The 17,458-nt window shown below is 56.2% G+C and overlaps 3 protein-coding genes across 4 annotated transcripts; all 3 read right to left on the bottom strand.

Annotated features, from left to right (window-relative positions):
* Positions 1-707: 707 nt before the first annotated feature.
* On the bottom strand, positions 708-2,508 carry GALR3 (galanin receptor 3). Its single transcript, XM_065937048.1, has 2 exons — positions 2,104-2,508; positions 708-1,488 (listed from the first exon to the last, which is right to left on the bottom strand). The coding sequence occupies exons 1-2, from the start codon at positions 2,460-2,462 to the stop codon at positions 708-710; spliced, it is 1,140 nt and encodes a 379-aa protein (XP_065793120.1). The 5' UTR covers positions 2,463-2,508.
* Positions 2,509-7,095: 4,587 nt separating this feature from the next.
* Positions 7,096-13,778, bottom strand: GCAT (glycine C-acetyltransferase). 2 transcript variants are annotated; one of them, XM_065923724.1, is made up of 9 exons: positions 13,518-13,778; positions 11,918-12,048; positions 10,316-10,417; positions 9,724-9,870; positions 8,987-9,141; positions 8,768-8,850; positions 8,421-8,592; positions 7,696-7,817; positions 7,096-7,414 (listed from the first exon to the last, which is right to left on the bottom strand). In XM_065923724.1, the coding sequence occupies exons 1-9, from the start codon at positions 13,711-13,713 to the stop codon at positions 7,263-7,265; spliced, it is 1,260 nt and encodes a 419-aa protein (XP_065779796.1). In that variant the 5' UTR covers positions 13,714-13,778; the 3' UTR covers positions 7,096-7,262. The 2 variants fall into 2 exon arrangements, 1 of the variants encoding a protein (XP_065779796.1); XR_010661593.1 differs by having other exon boundaries at positions 7,387-7,414; positions 7,696-8,147.
* Positions 13,779-14,244: 466 nt separating this feature from the next.
* H1-0 (H1.0 linker histone) lies at positions 14,245-16,542 on the bottom strand. The gene has a single exon (XM_065943667.1). It carries the CDS (start codon positions 16,163-16,165, stop codon positions 15,581-15,583), a length of 585 nt encoding a protein of 194 aa, XP_065799739.1. The 5' UTR covers positions 16,166-16,542; the 3' UTR covers positions 14,245-15,580.
* Positions 16,543-17,458: the final 916 nt, after the last annotated feature.

Raw genomic sequence — 17,458 nt, 5'->3', positions numbered from 1 at the left:
CCAGGCGATCTTCCCAACCAAGGAAACAAACCCAGGTCTCCCGCATTGCAGGGGGATTCTTTACCAGCTGAGCCATCAGGGAAGCCTTATGGGATACACACAAAGTGTTTAATAAGTATTTGCTATGTTTATTTTCTATCTGTTAGTATTAAGTTACTCTGACTTCCCTGATGGCTCAGACGGTAAAGAATCTGCCTGCAATGCAGGAGACCCAGCTTCCATCCCTGGGTTGGGAAGATCCCCTGGAGAAGGGAAGGGCAATCCACTCCAGTATTCTTGTTTGGCAAATCCCAAGGGCAGAGAGGCCTGACTGGACTACAGTCCTTGGGTTCGCAAAGAATCGGACACGACTGAGCGACCAGCACTACCACTACGCTATTAAGTTACTCAGGACAGGGCTTCGAAAGAAGGGGCTTGGTAGAGGAAGCAGGGCTTCCAAGACGCTAACAGAGTTGGAGGAATGGGCAGAGGGACAACCCTTCTTCCTGCCAGAGTTGCTATGGACATAGTCTGCAGGCTGCCTGGCCTGGGGGCCTGCGCTTGGCTGCGTGGAACCATTTTCACCGTCCAGGGGTGTCACTCAGTGGACTGAGTGTCCACTTCTCCTCAGAGGGTTCCTGGCTTTGGCCCCATCCCCTAGTACGGCCCGGCCCTGGAAGAGGAAGGACAGACAGACGGACACCCGGCAGAGCGGAGGCAGACAAGGTTTATTCTGGTCCTCTGGCATGTAGGGCCCTGCACGCCTCTCCACCACCTGCGGGCTCTGGACCCCGCCCCCCGCCCCAGTCGCAGCCCGCCGGCAGCCTCCCGCGAGGCCGGGCGTTCCCGGAGCAGCCGGCGGGGCCAGGGGATCCCGGGCGGACGCGACGGAGGGCGCGGCGGGCACCACCCGGGGGGCAGCGGGCGCGGGGGCGGCGGCGGCCGCAGGGCCACAGGCGGCGGAGGCGGGCGCGGAAGTGGCGGGAGGCGAGCGCATAGACGAGCGGGTTGAGGCAGGAGTTGGCGTAGGCGAGGCAGTGCGAGGCCAGGCGGCAGGCGTAGGTGGCCGGGCTGAAGGCGAAGCGGCCGTACCAGAAGCAGAGGATGAGCGCGTGGTGCGGGCCCCAGCAGAGGGCGTAGAGCGCCGCCACCGCCAGCATGACGCGCCCCGCGCGGCCCGTGGCTCTGCGCCGGGCCTCGGCGGCCGCCGCGCCCGCGGGGCCCACGGCTGCCCACAGGAAGCGCAGCGTGCGCCCGTAGGCCAGGCTCACCACGGCCACGGGCAGCAGGTAGCCGGCGGCGAAGGTGGCCACGTCGAGGGCGCGGCGGCGCGCGTCCTCCCAGGCGGGCACGCAGAGCTCAAGCGCGCCGTAGCGCACCGTGCCGTAGTAGCTGAGGTAGGGCGCCGAGAAGAGCGCCGCCAGCAGCCAGACCAGGCCCACGGCGGCGCGGGCGTTGCGCGGCGTGCGCAGGGCCCGCGAGCGCAGCGGGTGCCGCACGGCCAGGTACCTGCGGGCGGGCGCGGCGTCAGCGCGGCGGCGGGCGGGCGGCCTGGATACCGCCCGCCTCTGAACTGTCGCGGTCGCGCCGGGCCTCGCTCGCAGGGAGGTTGTGGGGATGAAGGGAGTTAGCGCGCAAAGCGCTTGGACCAGCGCCCGGCACCTACCGAGGCTGGGGCAGAGCTCAGCGAGAAAAGACCAACCGGCCCAAGGTCATCAACGAGTTAACTAGAGAGTGAGCCTAGGTTTGACCCCAAGTTTCAAGCCCTGAAAGCCGGTCTGACCACAACTCGGGCCAGATGTGGGCGGTAATAAAATAGCTGATGAATTTCATTCGTGTGTTCCTTTTGCCATTCATTTCATGCTTACAGAGCACGGACTAAGTGCCAGGCCCTGTGCTGACACTTGGAACACAGAAATGTTCTCTGGATTCTTCCAGGGAAGATGGGGTGAGAGCAGGATGACCCCCCTCAAGTATGCCCTGCAGTATACTCGGTGCAGTATGCCCCGAGACTGGTTGGTGGGGGCCAGACAGCTGTTCTTTTTCTCCCTCCCCCTCCCTTTTCGGTCCCCCATTCCCTCCTTCCCCTCCCCCAGACCGGGCCACGTTCCCAGCCCAGCACACCTGTCCACTGAGACAGCCGCCAGGGTGAAGCTGCTGGCGTACATGGTGAGGTAGATGAGCAGATGCACAGCCTTACAAACCAGGGCCCCGAAGAGCCAGGCGTCCAGCGTGTAGATGGCGGCCTGGAAAGGCACGCAGCACAGGATGAAGCAGAGGTCAGCCGCCGCCAGGTTGAGGATGAATAGATCCGTCGTGCTGCCCGGCTCCTGCCAGGCACTCGGGCCAGGCTGCAGCAGCACTGCCAGCACCAGCCCGTTGCCCACCGTGCCCAGCAGGAAGATGAGGGCAAAGACCACGGGCACTGCCACAGCCCCCATACTCCCCGGGCTGTCTAGCGAAATGTTCTGAATATCAGCCATCTTCCCAACAGATGGGCACCTGAGGAAGAAAAGCTGGAGTCCTCAGCTCTGGTCACTCAATTCAGGGGTCTAGTTCCCCCACCATAGGCCTGGCCAAGTCTCCTGGGGTGGAGGTTTGTGGGGGACAGGGATGTTGGGCAGACAGAGACAAAACTTATCCCTGAGACCCACTGTGCAAGCTCCTGGCAGTCTCACTGGTGTCTAAGGTGGGTTTCTCAGTTTCCTAGGAAACATCCCAGGGCGTGAAGGACTGATTAGGTAGTGGATAGACACCTTCAACCAATGATGCAGGTAAAGACATATGCAAAGTGGGGTGTGGGGAGGGGCAGTTCCAACCCCAGGATCTGGTGTATTTTCCTCACTTTTCAATGGGGATCTGAAATACAGGGAAGACTTTTGAATATTAGTCAAATTCAACCAAACTGGGGTGACATCCTGAGTCACTGGATAGTCCAGCTTAGTGAGAGCACCACACGGCACAACTGGGAGCACCATATAGGTCACTGCCCACTCTTGTACATGAGAAAATTGAGGCTCAGAGAGGGGACTTGGGAACCTAGTTATCACACTCTGAGAGATCTGAGGTTGTTGCGACCCTGGTACCGACTCCCAGGCTGGAGCACTCATCTGAGAGCTGTAATAGGCGGTGCCCCTGACAACCTGCATGTGTGCGTGCGTGTGCGTGTCTGTGTGTGTGTTACATCTATGTAAGATATGGTCACCTGACCTCTGTCGCACCCCATGGTCCACATCAGCTGCTACTTGTGGGTCTCCCTGCATGTTTGGACCTCTGGGGTAGCTGGACGAATGAAGGGCAAGGGGGCCGAGCAGGGAGGAGGAAAGAAAGGTGGTATCTTAGAGACCCCCCATCCCAGCATGCAGGAGCCCGCCCCCACCCCCCACCCCCGCCGCCAAGCCCAGATGGGCGACACAGACCTCAGTCCTGGGCACTGGGCTCCTGCTCTCCCTGGGCAAACTGACCGGGCTGAAGCTGCCTCCTGGCTCAGTGGCTGCCCCTTGGTGCCTACCTGCAGGTACAGCTCTGCCTCCCACTGCACCCTCTTCTCCTTCAAGGCCTCTCCTCTCCCTCCGAAGAAGTAGCCACCTCCTCCTCAGTCCCTGATTTTCCCCGGGTGGCATGCTCTTCTGCCTGGCTCTCCTCTCCTCCGCCTCTCTGCGTTGCTTCTGCCTTTCTGCAGCGAGTAACCCATTGATCTCGCTCTCTGAGATTCTCGCTTTGTGGTTAACCCCTCTGTGCCCAGGGCCCAGTCCATTCCTGGTCCTCTCACCTCCCGTGGTCCTGCTTGCTCACTCCACTCCACATCCTCTCTGCTCCCTGCTCCAAGAAGGGCTCCAACCCAAGTTCAGAAAGGACTCCTAGTCTTTTTTTTTTTTTTTTGCCACATGGCATAGGGGATCTTAGTTCCCCAACCAGGGATCGAACCAGAGCCCCCTGCGTTGGAAGTGCAGAGTCTTGACCACTGAGCTATCAAGGAAGTCCCAGGACTTCTAGTCTTGAATGGAGTGTCCAATGCTAGGAAACCAGATAAAAGTCTCCTTTTCTGCAGACTAGGATTCCTCCTGGCCCTGAGAATTTCAAGACCCATGAGCTTCCCTAAGCTGATTCCAGGGCTTCAGTCTGCCTGAAGACTGAAGGGTCTATGTGCATGTCCAGAGTCTGACTTTTAGTCTTAGGGCAGTGGGGAACTACAGAAGATTCTAGAGTAGGGGCGTGACCTGCTCATTTATTTTGTAATTAGCTTATTATGGCCTGGGGTTGAAAGAATGGCTAGAGGGGGAGTGATTTAATGAGTGACCCATTAAAAGCCTCTCCTCCAGGCAAAGAGGTTACCAGGTCTTGGTGAATGACTGGTGATTCAGTCATGGGGATCTGGTCTGGACCTCCTCTTGGAGGAGGAGTGGACCACATGGCCACATCTTCCAGAGTGTTAGAGGCCAGTGGGACAAGATGCATTGGATTTAACAACAAATTGTTGTTACTAGACAAATGTAGTGGGGGCAGAAGGCAGTCTGCAATGAAAGGGGAAGAGAGGCGGTAGGGGTTGTGTAGTCTTTAGAAGCTGGGAGGGTGGGGTGAATGTCAAGAAGTCTGTGCAAAGAGAAAGAAAAGAGCCTGAGAGGATGCTGATGAAGCCAGGACTTGCAACCAAGGCCTGAGGAGCTGGGACGAGACTCTTCAGAACTGGCTTCCTGAGGCCCTGGGATGTTCACCAGTGCTCACGCTCCTCTAAAGCCTGATGCCACCCAACACAGATGTGGAACATCCCCGAACTTTTAGAAGCAGAAACTCACTGAATTGAAAATATTAGGGATCATCCCTAGATTCTGCAAACCTGAATTCAGAGCTATCAAAATTGCATTAAGGAGTTAGAATTGTAGAATCTTGTGATCTCGGAAGAGCAGAACTGTAGGATCTAGACTTAGAGTGATGGGATTTGAGAACTTGGGGGTCCACAACCATCTTATATGGAAGGAATGCACTGTGAGATGCCCAGAAGCCTTGACTCACAAATGTGGCAGGCCTGGACCCTGAAAACCCTGACACACTGCCCTCCCTCCCCTTGGGAGCTCCAAGCCAGCTATGGCCCTCCTTGCCAGAGTCTGGGCTCTGGCTGGGTTGGAGTAGTTCTAGGGCAAAGAGCTCCCAGGAGCAGCTAAGCTGAGCTGTGATGACAGCCGAGGAGAGGAAGATCGAGGCAACCAGAGCAGGACCACCTGTGAGGCAGGCAGAATGGGCACCTCACCATGGCCTGAGCCCAGTGGGCCCCGGGCACCCACACCTCCCCTTGTTCCAACTGCTGCTTCTGGTGGCTGTGGCCTTGAACCCTGCGCCCAATGTAGAGGACAGATGGTGCGCCCTGAGAGCAGTCCCTGGAGATCTGGGCCCTGCAAGATGTGAAAGTGCGACTTTGTGGCTGGCCCTATAGCCTGTCTTGGCCTCTGGCAATGACCAGTATGTGCTAAGCCCAAGCATGTGTGCCCAGAGGTGCCCCTGTGCCTGCTGGCACCTCTTCTGACCCCTTGGGGACAGTTGCGGAAGACCCGCGCCATGGTGAACCTGGGCCAGTACAGGTCACATGCTGAACCATGAGCTGGCTGAAAACTTGGCGCCCTACTGCGACAAGCTGGCCCACAGCGTCACAGTGCTGGTCTGTCCCCAGGCACACAACGTCAGCAGCTGGTGGTGCCTGGAAACTGTAGGAGGAAGAAGCACACACTCTGTACCACTGGTGGGTGGACCTCACCTACGGCTGTCTTATCTGGGCATCACCAACTGTGACCCGTCCTCCCGTGGCTGCTCATGGCCACCTGCCATGACCTGCCAGCCTGAGCAGACCACACACAAGCTGCTGGCCTGGCCAGGCGCTGGGCACCAGGCGGTGGGTACTTGCTGCTGAAGTGCACCTGGCGCTAGATGCCCTACCCTGTGTTTGGGCCCCGAACGTGGCCACTGCAGCCCCCTTCCCTGGGGCTGCATCCCCAAGTACCCCAAACTCCTGGACCCCCAGCTTCAAGCTGCCCAGGATCACAGGCTAGGATTCTCAGAATCCCAGCGTTAAGACCCTGCTGGCTGGGACCAGAGCTCACCCAGACTGTCCCTCTCTAGACACCCAGGCTGAAGGGAGGCCTGGGGGTGTGGGGTACCAGAGCCGTGGCGCCCACCTTTAATGAAAAAGGGCTTTTTCATCCTCCCTGCCCTCTCGCCAGCAGACTATCAGCTCCCAAGGCCACACCATGCTGAGGCTGGAGCTGTGTGACTCAGACCCATCCTTTACCCTACCAGGTGCCCATAAGGCTGAGTGGGGAGGGCTATGGAGAGAGAAGGGCTGCGACGATGGGAAGGGGACTGTCATCTCTAGCAGGGGAGCAGTGAGCCGTTGTCGGGGGTTGGGGGGGGGGGGGCAGTGGGGATGGGGCCTTGACTGTGGGGCTGTAAAAACAGCCTGTCCAAGGCCTGAAGTCTAGAGGGGGCTGGAAAATAGCAGCCAGAAGCTGAGCTCACTGCGCCCCCTGGCGGTTCCTCTGACTAGACCAGTGAGCCCTCGGAATATGGAGATGGAAGGGCTCCAGATACCAATGTAACAGCCAGTCATGGTACAGCAGGGAAGACCGAGGCACACACGGGGGCAGGGGCTGCCTAAGGCCACAAAGGCAGGGACAAAGTGGGGCTAGAATATAGGGTTCCAGTCTCTCGGGGCCTCTCCAATAGTGACAGACATTCTTTCCTCTGGGGCGCAATCTTCTGCTTCTCCCAAACATGGACTTGGGTGTCCAGCCCCTTCTTATCTGGGCAGCTGTAGGCCATCCTTGGGGTGGGGAGCAGAGGACGAGGGGTTCACCAGGGCTAGACTCTGGAGGCTGTGGAGTAGGGGGGGCGGGTGGCATGGGAAGGGGCCTGTAGAGCTGGTGCTCAGCTTCTTTCTACGTCAGGAAAGCATCCAACTGAGCCAAATGGTGTCATCCCACCTGCCTGGGTCCCATCTTAATTTCAAAGAAGTGATCAACTCTGAGAGCTATCACAGCCCTCAAAGTCCCAGCTCCTGCCTGATCCTTCAACCAGCTGCAGGACTGGGGCTGCTCCAAGAGAATAAAGTAGACCAGTACGTCACAGCCGATTTCCACACTGTTGCTTTAACCTCACACCCACAAGCACAGGCCTCATGCCAGCCTGGCGCCAGGAATGACAGAGTTCAGAGCCTCTGGCCTGGGCTGATCAGAGGCCCCCCTTTTCACTGTGTTGGGAGGGGGACCTCGGCTCTGCTAGTCACTACCCAGAACTCAAGGCAGTGCCCCGTGCAGTCGCCCCACCTCCACGAAGGCCTCCACACAGCGGTCAATGTCCTCCTCGCTGTGCACTGCTGAGATCTGGACTCGGATCCGGGCCTTGTCCTTGGGGACCACAGGGTAGCTGAACCCAATGACAAAGATGCCTGCGAGGGTAGAGAGGGTCAAGTTGGGGCTCACCATAACCAGGCAGGTTCTAGGGGGCATGACAGATAGCTCTTACTTTTCTGGGGGCTACAGAGGGCAAGGGAGCGATCAAAGGTCTCTCAAACCTGGGACTGCCCCATGGCCTAGGGTTTTCAAGCTTGGACAGACATCTGATCTAAGAAGGGTAGTAGGGCTGGGGGAAGAGGGGATATTCACAGTCTAAGGGCTCCCTCCTTTTCTTTTAGGACCCACAGCCACATCTCAAGCCCCGCCTCCTTACCTCTCTTAAGCATGTCATCTGCTATGTTTAAGGCCAGCCGAGCGTCACCCAGCATCACAGGGCAGATGGGGTGATTGGCTCCTGAGATGGTGAAGCCAGCAGCCTCCATCTGACTGCGGAATCTGTGGGCATGAGCTGGGTGTTACTGGGAGTTGGGGGACTGTGGAGTAATCACATCCACCCCTGATAGACAAGGATGTGACCCAAGGCTTGTGACCAAGTCTGCAGGAGGGACCAACAAAGACAGAGATGCTGACCCAGAGAAGCAGATGGGGAAAGAGGCAGAGGAACAGGAAGACCAGTTAGGGAGGCAGAAAGACAGGACTGTACAAGAAGGGGGAATGCAGGATCATTTGCAAAGAAATGCACCGGGGAGACTTCCCTGGGAGTCCAGTGATTAACACTCCATACTTCCAATGCATGGGGCGTGGGTTCGATCCTTGGTTGGGGAGCTAAGATCCCACAGGCAGTAGGGCCAAAAAATAAAAAAAATAAACATATATGAAATGTACCAAGAAATGGAAGAAAAAGACAGAGAGAAGAGGGTGGGGGCAAGCACGTAGCCCCTGGTTAAGAGAGCCAAGTTCCAGTGCAACCCGCTGGGGACATGGAGGTGGGCAGAGGCAGGATGCAAAGGCAGAGAGTTATGGGCCTGTGCAGGTATGCAGGGCAGACCCTCACTAGCTCCCTCGCCCCAGCCGGCCCCACCCTGCCCAGGACCGCACCGCAGGGTCTTGGCTGCCATAGACTGGACGATGGCATTGCTCTCCATGAGCAGGTCCAGGGCCTTGGAGGCACAGCCGACAGAAGCAGGTGGCAGACTGTTGGAGAAGAGGTAGGGCCGGGCCCGCTGCCGTAGCAGGGACACCAGGGCCCCAGGCCCGGTCGTGTAGCCCCCTGAGAATAAGGGTGAGCACAAGGAGCCAGAGCTTACCCCATGGCCCTCCTGAGAGGACAGTTCATGCTGTTTTCTTCCCTGCAGCCCCAGGTCTCCCCTCCCCACCTCCCTCAAGACCCCTCCAGGGCCGTGCGTGCAGATAAAGGGAGCCCAAGGGCCCAAGCCAGCAGGCACCTGATGCTCCACCCAGTGCCTTCCCCAGTGTGGAGTTGATGATGGTGACTTGGTCCATCACGCCCAGCAGCTCATCTGTGCCCCTGCAAGGGAAGCTGCCACTACCACCACAGCCACCTGAGCACCCAGGCTCATGGGTTGGGTGTGGGGGCTGGCCTTGTTGTTTCCCACCCACCCTGATGAGTCCAACCCAAGGCCTCAGGGGCTGTGTGCTCCCACCGTCCTGTGGCCCCCAGGAAGCCAGTGGCGTGGCTTTCGTCCACAAAGACCAAGGCACCATATTGAGAGGCAAGGCGGCAGATTTCCTGCAGGGGTGCGATGTCACCATCCATGGAAAAGGCCCCATCAGTGGCCACAAGGCGCAGCCGATGCTTCTGCAGAGAAGATGCGGAAGGCAGTGGCTGGTATCACGAGTTAGACCAAGTCACTCCCTTTCTTTGCTGCTTGGCGCTCTAAAGGCTCACTCTGCCCATGCCCAGAACAGAGATGAGCACACTGGTACCCTCGTGCTGAGGCTGGCACATCCTCTGCCTCCTCTGGGCCTTCCCCATCTCCTCCAGGGCAGTCTGGAGACATGCTTAGCCACTGGGCAGTGAGAATGCTCCCAGTCTCCTCTCCAGAGGGCAGGGTGGGGTGGGGTCAGTTGTGTCCATAAGCTTATCCCACTCTGATGCTGGGCAGGGGCCTGCCACACATAAGGTGCTTCCTCGAACTCAAAACAGCATTGTGCCATGGGATAAAGTTTTGGGTCTAAGATTGTTGTTGTTTAGTTGCCAAGTTGTGTTGGGTCTGAGGATCTGGGTTCAGATCTTGGCTGTTTCAAACTTTCAGGCTATTTGCCTGTGAGTGAGGAGATGGCTTCTGCAAGCCTCTTTTCCTTCACTGGGGAAGGGGGCAGTTTGCGGGGGAGGCTGAGGATAAAACCTTGGCCCTGGATGCGCAAGACCCTGCCGCACCTGGGCCTCCTGCAGCTTGGCTTCCAGATCAGCCATATCCAGGTGGCGGTAGCGGTATTTGTGGGCCTTGCACAGACGGATGCCGTCAATGATGGAGGCATGGTTCAACTCATCCGACAGGACTGCGTCCTCCGAGGTCAGCAGGACCTGGTGGAAGGCAGTCAGAATTACAGCCATCACCCAACCACCATGGGGTTCACCCTCCCTCATGACTCCCCCTGAATCAATATTTCACTGCCAACCAGGGCATTATTCTGGGCAGGGAGGCAAGAACCCCCCTGCCTCTATCTTGATCCCCAGGGGTTCCAGGACAGGCTGAATCAGAGACCCTGCTCTAGCAAAAGCAAGTGACAACATGTTTGGTGAATGCCTGGCCCCTAACACCCTCAGCCTTCCAGCTGATGTAGGTTACCTCCCAAATGCCCTGGAAGCTGGCCTCCTTGTAAGCCCCAGAATTCCTCCTGGAGACATACTGGCCCACTGGAGCCTCTAGACATGGCCCTGGTGTCCTGCCAAGTGCTCCAGACTGCACACTCCCAAGCCCTGCACAGCCTGGCAGGCCTCACCAACTTCCACCCGTGGTGTCACACACCTCAAAGAGGCCGGTGTTGGCATCAAAACAGCTGGGATAGAGGATGGCATCCTCCCGTTGGTGGAAGCGGGCTATCTTTGCTTCTAGATCTTTGTGGATGCTCTGAAGTAAAGGAGTGAAACACATATTAATGCCTTTGGGGCCACATGGGACAAGTCCTGGGGACAGAGGCTTAGAGGGCCACAAACAGATCCTCCCCCCTTCTTTTTGCACCACAAGGGTTCACCCAGAGCTAACACAGGAATCTGAAGCATTAGGGGCCCACTAGGTGCCCCTCTTCCTGGTTGGGTTTTCATTTTACAATGGGGGTCTGATGGTAGAATTACGGATGCTAATGGCAAAGGAAGATATTTTCTCTATTAAACTGAGTACCCTTTTTTTCTATTTTCTTTTTTCTTTATTTTCCTTTTATTTATTTATTTTTTGGCCACACCACACAGCATGCAGGATCTTAGTTCCCTGACCAGGGATCAAAGATCAAATCTGCGCCCCTTGCAGTGGGAGCACAGAGTCTTAACCACTGGATCATGACACAAGTCCCTAAGTGCCTTTTCCTGCTGTTTAATGGCAAAAAGGAGGATTACATAAGTAACTCTAGGTTCATTTGGGCCTCCAATTGTTAGATTTGGAAGCTGTCCAGTCTAACCTGCCCTGGTTGGAAGTCAAAAGTTCCATTCATTTCACCTTCACCTTTCTGAGAGGACAAGTAATAATAATCACGAGGACTCAGAAGCACTGACTCTTGAGCAAGGCCATATAGGTTCAAGTTCCACCACAATAGGCTGTGTGCTCTGGGCAAGTCAATTAACTTCTCAGGGCCTCAGTGTCCTCATCTCTAGAACAGGGGCAAGAATAACACTTAGAACTTGGGATTATTATCTGCATTAAGAAGTAATTTGCAATGTTCTTAAAATAGCACATGATACATAGTAAGCACTATAAGTTTCATGTATAAAGAGTTCATTTTGTAGCATATACAAAATAAAATTATTAAGCAACATTTATTGAGCACTGCTGTGTGTCAGGCCTTGTTCTAAGCATTTTTACATGTATTGGGCTGGCCAGAAAGTTCATTCAGAGTTTTCCGAACGATGTTACGGAAAAACTTCAACGAACTTTTTTTGCCAACTCACTATTAACCCTTTAATTTGGGGTAATCTTATTAAGTATTATTATTCCCACTTTACCAATGAAGGCATTGATGCTCAGACAAGTTAAAGACACTTGCCCATAGTAACAGAACCAATAAATGGCAGTACTAGAAACCAAACTCAGGCAGAATAGCTCCAGAAACCTCTATTTCAATCCCTGCCTTCTATTCTTCCTTTCTTGAAGAGGAACAGGTAAGAAGCTCTGTTCTGTGGGTGGGGAAATGGATACTCTGAGAGGTTAAATTTCTTGCCCAAGGCTTCACAGCAAAACAGAAGCATGAACCCAGTTTTTCCAGTGAACAGCACTGGGGCTAAGCATGGGCCCAGAGTTCTGGGATGAGCTGAGTTGCCTAAACCAGTCCTGCTGACTGCAGAAGCAGACATCTGAAGTCAGTGCCCAGCCACCCCGTCCTCCCTGCCCCCCCCCCCCCCGGCCACACCCTCGCTGTACCTGGGTGCCACAGATGAAGCGGACAGAACTAAGGCCGGCTCCAAACTCCTTTAGGGTCTGCAGACCTGCCTGGATGACCTCAGGGTGGCTGCTCAGGCCCAGGTAGTTGTTGGCACAGAAGTTAATAATTCCTGAGATGGAGGATAGGGGATAGACACAGGAACTCAGGACAATCAGGGCCTTAAAGGTGCCAGGCCCTGGGAACTCAAGAGAGGAAATGAACCTTGAGTCACCCTTGAAGAGGCAACAACCATACAATACGATCTGTTCTGGAGCAGAGGCCAGGCTGGGGAGCAGGGAGCCCCTAGGAGGCACGGAATTCAACAGTTACAGGAGAAGGAGGGGCAGAAATGGACTCCCAGAAGAGCACTTTGGAGAAGGAGAAGGTTTGGATCACATTCACCCACAGCCCTTCCTCTCTGGCTTCTTCTATCTCTGAAGACAACCAGTAACTCCTCATCTGGCCCTTGGCTCTTTCCTGGGTAAAAGAAGAGGGCATCACAGAGCCCTACAATGGTCTCCAAACTCCACACAGTTGACTTTCCTGCCTGGTACAGAACTGTATGCCCAGGAGGGTGGCCTCTCTGAGACCTTGACCCTTGCATTTTAAAGCCCAAAGTGGACACAGCTGACCCAGGAAGGAAACTAAGACTCCAAGAGGGCAAGGTTTACTCAGTTTGGGAGAGGCAAAACAGGATAGGAACCTGGGTCTCCTAATTTCCCACTGTTTGATCTGCTCCAAGGTTCCCTGGAGGAGGAGAGAGACCTCTGTTTTACAAATAAGCACAATAGCACCAAGTATTCCAGGCCTATTTCCTGGGCAGAAGGCAGGTTTGGAGGCCTATTGGTAACCAGCACCCACCTGGGTCCTGGCACAGACAAGATGAGCGGTGACCACAGATGAGACAGAAACCAGGGAGGCCTGGTGGGCCAGTTCACAGTATGACTTGTGGGGCAGCCCTCAAGCCCCTTGCTCAAACAGTGATTGTGGCCAGAAAGTTGGTCTCTATGGACAGTTAGGTGACCTTCCTGCGCCAATATACCAGAAGACCTACCCTAAAAACCCAGCTCTTCCTGCAGCTAGCTGGGGGTTTATGGGTAAGGCACTTCAAATCTATGAGCATCAGCTTCTCTTCGTTTGTAAATGGGACCAGTCATGCCCATGTTTTGAGATTTGCAGGAGTGCAGGCGCAGCAGTTAGCAGAAATTTGAACAAACCAGCAGCTCTAGAAATGTGGGATTTCTTGCTGCTGCCTTCCCATTACCCTTTCTTAAATCCCTATGGTGGGAGCCAACTGGCTGTCTCGCTTTCTTCCTTTCGTTCTCACAGGCTGGATATCGGATCGAGCCCTGGTCTCTAAATCAAAAAAGTGCTCAAAGGACAAATTACCTTCTTCTGGGGGAACAGGTCTAATCAGGGTAGAATTAACTGTGGGAAAAGGCAAGTCGGCCTGACAGATGGGAAACGGTCCAGCAGTGGCTACGTGTGCCCGTGCTCTGGCCCGCTCACTGCCTCCAGGATCTCCATTTCAGAGAAACCCTCAGGACGGCCCCCCGAACACCCGTCCAGGTCTGGCGATTCCCAGGAAGGGGGAGTTACCTCCCGGGGCGCCGTCCACGTGGATGTGCGGCCCCTGACTGGACGTGATGACCCGCTCGCTCTTCCAGGTGCCAGCTCTACGGATGCTTTCCAGCTCCTCCTCCAGGATGCCACGCAGCTGAGCCAGCGCCGACTGCGCCCGGCGGCCGCGGGAGGCCCCGGAGAGCGGAGCATTTAAGACGCGGCCAGCCCACATTTTGCCCACCTCACCCGAGCTAGACTGCCCGCTCAGGTCCTTGCGCACCAAGGCAGCGGCGTCATCACGTGCGGGGGCAGGACCCCGGCAGCCAATCGGAGTGACAAGGGCTCCGCTCTAAGGCAAGGGAGGCGGACCTAGGGATAGGAGGGCGGGACCTGAAGGGATCAGCAGAGGACGAAAGTGGAGTGACTTGTATGTAAGTTGAGACTGGAGCTGTCCGTGTTGGGGGAGAGGAGGCGACGGGGGTTGGAAGACACATCAGGGCCAGACCCACCAGACCCCCCCACCCCATTCCCATGCCCTGCCTACACACGCATCTTCCGGAAGGTAGGGACGCCCTCTGGACGCCGGCGCCTAGAAGCAGGCTGAGGCACGTTCCATATGCTCCGGCCCTAAGGTTTCCTGGGTTCTGTCGCGCTCTTGGAACTCTTCCCTAGTGCTTAGGTGCAAACGCCCCCAGGTTTCGCCCACCCTATTACTCCGCATTCTCCTTCAGTTTTAGAAGTATGGAAAAACACACTGCTCAGATTTTTTCCTTTTTTTTTTTACCTTTTATTTTAAAGTTTGAAAATTACAAAGACAGCAAATTCTTCCAGGCACAAGGAACACTTATTTAAAAACAAAAAGGGGCGAGGAGGGTGGGAAGAGCGCAAGCGCGCCTATTTAAAAAAAAGGAAAGACTGTACAGGGTTTTTTCTCCCAGCTCCCGGGTGTGAAACGTTAAGTACTAGCCCTAGGTATGTATATATACATACATACATACACACACACACACACACACACACACACCCAGACCTAGCTCTGTAAAACTACTTAGCAACTCAAAGTCGACTGCAGTATGTCTTACTGTCCACTCCCCGCCCTCCCCTCCTCCCCCGTCTACCACTACGTCTAAAAAAAGTAAAGAGGTCAGGAGGTTTTTAAGTGGTGAGTGGTAGGGCTGAAGCCCCACTGGACTGCCAAGCAAAGCCACCTCTTGTACAAGAGGAACCAAAAATAAGGGGTGAAAGGAAAAAGGTCCTCCTAGGAAACAATACAATTGTGTGGAAAAACCCAAGTTTCAACAGGGGCACACTGAGGCACTTGGCTGACACTCCTCACCCTTCCCAAGTTTCTACTCCCATTTAATGAGACTTTCTGAATCCACAGAAACCCCCAATGGCTAGTTTGTAGCTGACTGAAAAGCTAGTTTCTAGGACCAGCTGTCACTTTAACCCTCCCTCCCGTTCCCTAGGACAATAGAGAGGCTACACGGACAAACTAACAGAAGTGAGAAGGAAACTGGGTTTGGAAGTCCCACTCTCACCACAGGAAGGTGGCAGACAGCCAAGAGAGGGTTTCCCCCCCACCCCCATCTACCTCCTTTGCCGTCCAGCTGCTGCCATCCCTCTCTACTCCGCACCAAGGTTCTGAAACTCTCACAAGGAGTGCTCAACTTAAAGCTTGATGGTCTCTGAGGAACTCCTACAAATCTTACAGTTCCTGGGCTCCCTGTCACCTAGCCCCAACAAACTACCTTGCCCATTCCTCCCCCCATCCCCACCGTCTTTTACCTTCAGAGTGAACCAACCACCCACCTAAAGAAAACACACAAACCCACCCAAATTCCCAAACCCACAGGCAGATTAGTAACAAATAAAATATAAGTACATTCTCATCATTACAGAGATATTTGTTGTTGCTGTCCTTGCATGGTTGGTTAAGGAAAAATGAATTATTCCCTAATTTCTGAGAAATACAAATTCTGTCTCTTTACAAAGTCAGAAGGGAAAGGGGCAAAGGATGGCAAATGAGACCAAGAGAGAAGGAGAAAGTATTTACAGAAAATAGACAGGCAGGAGTGTCCACAAGAAAAGCCTCATTGTCACTTCTTCTTGCCGGTCCTCTTGGCACTGGACTTGGCTTTGGGCTTCACTGGTTTGGCCTTCTTAGGCTTGGATGCCTTGACTGGCTTGGCTTTGACAGTCTTAGGTTTTTTGGTTTTCTTGGGCGTGGCAGCCGGCTTCTTCTTGGCCTTCTTGACTGGGGTGGCTTTGGGCTTCTTGCTTGGGGCTTTGGAGGCAGCCTTCTTGGGTTTGGCTGCCTTCTTTGGCGTAGCCACCTTCTTGACTTCCTTCTTCGTCTTCTTGAAGGCCACGGACCTTTTGGGCTCGTCGCTCTTGGCCAGGCGGAAAGACCCCGAGGCACCCACCCCTTTGGTCTGCTTGAGGACTCCAGTGGTGACCAAGCGCTTGATGGACAACTTGATCTGGGAGTCCGCGTTCTCACCCACCTTGTAGTGGCTCTTGATGTACTTCTGGATGGACTGGCGCGAGGAACCAGCGCGGTTCTTCTCTGCCTGGATGGCAGCCACAATCATGTCTGAATACTTGGGGTGGTCTGTGGACTTCTTGGAGGCCTTGGCCCGCTTGGGCTTGGCCGCAGGGGTGGACGTGGAGTTCTCGGTCATGGTGGCCTGCCTGGTCCTGCTGTTGAAGACGGCACCTTCCAAAGGGCCAGCCCTCGTCGGCAGCCGACGAAAGCCTGATTCGGGATCTGCTCTGGAGCCTCTGGCTCCCAGGCCAGTCCAGAGGACGACTCTCGGGGGCCGGCTCGGGTCGCGGGGAAGGCTCACTGGGCCGTGTCTGCGTGGCCCAGCCCCGCCGGTCTCTCGCTCGGTCGGTCTCGGCGCCCGGCTCTGCCTCTGCCTCTGCCTCCGCCTCCTCCTGTTCTGCCTCCCTTTTCCCAGCTCCGCGTCTGGCGCTCGGGCGGCGCATCCGGGTATTTAGCGGCGGCGGGCGGACCGCGGTGAGGACAGGGCTGCTGGCTGCCTGCTCCCGGCCGGGAATGGCGCCGCGCCGCCGCCATCTGTGTTTCTTCCGCCGAGCAAATCCGACCTTTCCCCCCTGCCCGGGCCTTCCTGCTCCCCTCCGCCGCTCCGGGCCGCTGCCTGGCTCTCTGAACTCCTCCGCCAGGCGTCCAGCTCCCTCGGCCGCCGCCCCCCGCGCCCGCCACGCGCCCCAAACAGCGCTGAGGACCGGTGGCGCGCCGGCACATTTCCCCTTTGCGGGGGGCTGGCTCTGCGGGGCCTGGGAGTCCCGCTGCTTGAAAACCCCCGTAGGAAAGCTGCCCCCTGGGGCTACCGGAGACCCCACTCCCGGCCCGCCGCGGGACCCCCCAGCCCAGCAGAGCGGCCCGAAAGCGGCCCCAACTAACACACGCGGCCCCGAGACGGGCGACTCCCAGCCGGGCCGAGCTGGGACAGGGGGGAGGGGTCGCTCCCCCGGGGTCCGGTCACCTCTCGGGGGTCATCCTGCCACCGGGCCCCCCGCACCTCTACCATCTCTCAGTCCTTGGGACCCCGAAGTAAACTTTCCCTGGAAGAGTTGGAAGGGCACGTTCAAACTTTGTCCCTTCCCCCTCCTCTGTGTTCGCTCCCCCAGCGCGCCCCCGACATCTGCATCGAGGATCTCTTCTGAGGCCGAACCCCGAATGCTGCCTGGGTCCCTGAGGGAATGAAGAGGGGTCTCCCAGGTCTCCTCCTCTCCTCAAAGACCCCCCCCCCCCCCATTCTCCATGTATCCTACCTGGGAATTCATTTATAGTCCTTCCTCAGCCTAGGAGTTTTGGGGTGTCAGAGACAGAGCTTGCTGCCCCCACTCCTAGGACCCAGCCTGGGGGTCTAGTCCCCCTCCCAGGACTCCTTGAAGACGATGCGCAGGGAGGTCCACAATGGAGGCGCTGCTCAGAAGGCTCTAATCAA

This window comes from Muntiacus reevesi, chromosome 1 (assembly GCF_963930625.1).
Source record: "Muntiacus reevesi chromosome 1, mMunRee1.1, whole genome shotgun sequence".
Taxonomy (NCBI): Eukaryota; Metazoa; Chordata; class Mammalia; order Artiodactyla; family Cervidae; genus Muntiacus; species Muntiacus reevesi.
Note: the sequence above shows the minus strand (reverse complement) of the source record. Positions and strands in the feature narration are given on the sequence as shown.

What these genes read in the sequence shown, in the direction of transcription:
- GALR3 (XM_065937048.1), bottom strand. Translation starts at nt 2,462, where the DNA reads ATGGCTGATATTCAGAACATTTCGCTAGACAGCCCGGGGAGTATGGGG. An exon ending in GCGGCTGTCTCAGTGGACAG is followed by an intron (nt 1,489 to 2,103) that starts GTGTGCTGGGCT and finishes GCCCGCCCGCAG; the next exon opens with GTACCTGGCCGTGCGGCACC.
- GCAT (XM_065923724.1), bottom strand. Translation starts at nt 13,713, where the DNA reads ATGTGGGCTGGCCGCGTCTTAAATGCTCCGCTCTCCGGGGCCTCCCGC. An exon ending in CGTGGACGGCGCCCCGGGAG is followed by an intron (nt 12,049 to 13,517) that starts GTAACTCCCCCT and finishes CCTCCATCTCAG; the next exon opens with GAATTATTAACTTCTGTGCC. An exon ending in AGATGACATGCTTAAGAGAG is followed by an intron (nt 7,415 to 7,695) that starts GTAAGGAGGCGG and finishes CTACCCTCGCAG; the next exon opens with GCATCTTTGTCATTGGGTTC.
- H1-0 (XM_065943667.1), bottom strand. Translation starts at nt 16,165, where the DNA reads ATGACCGAGAACTCCACGTCCACCCCTGCGGCCAAGCCCAAGCGGGCC.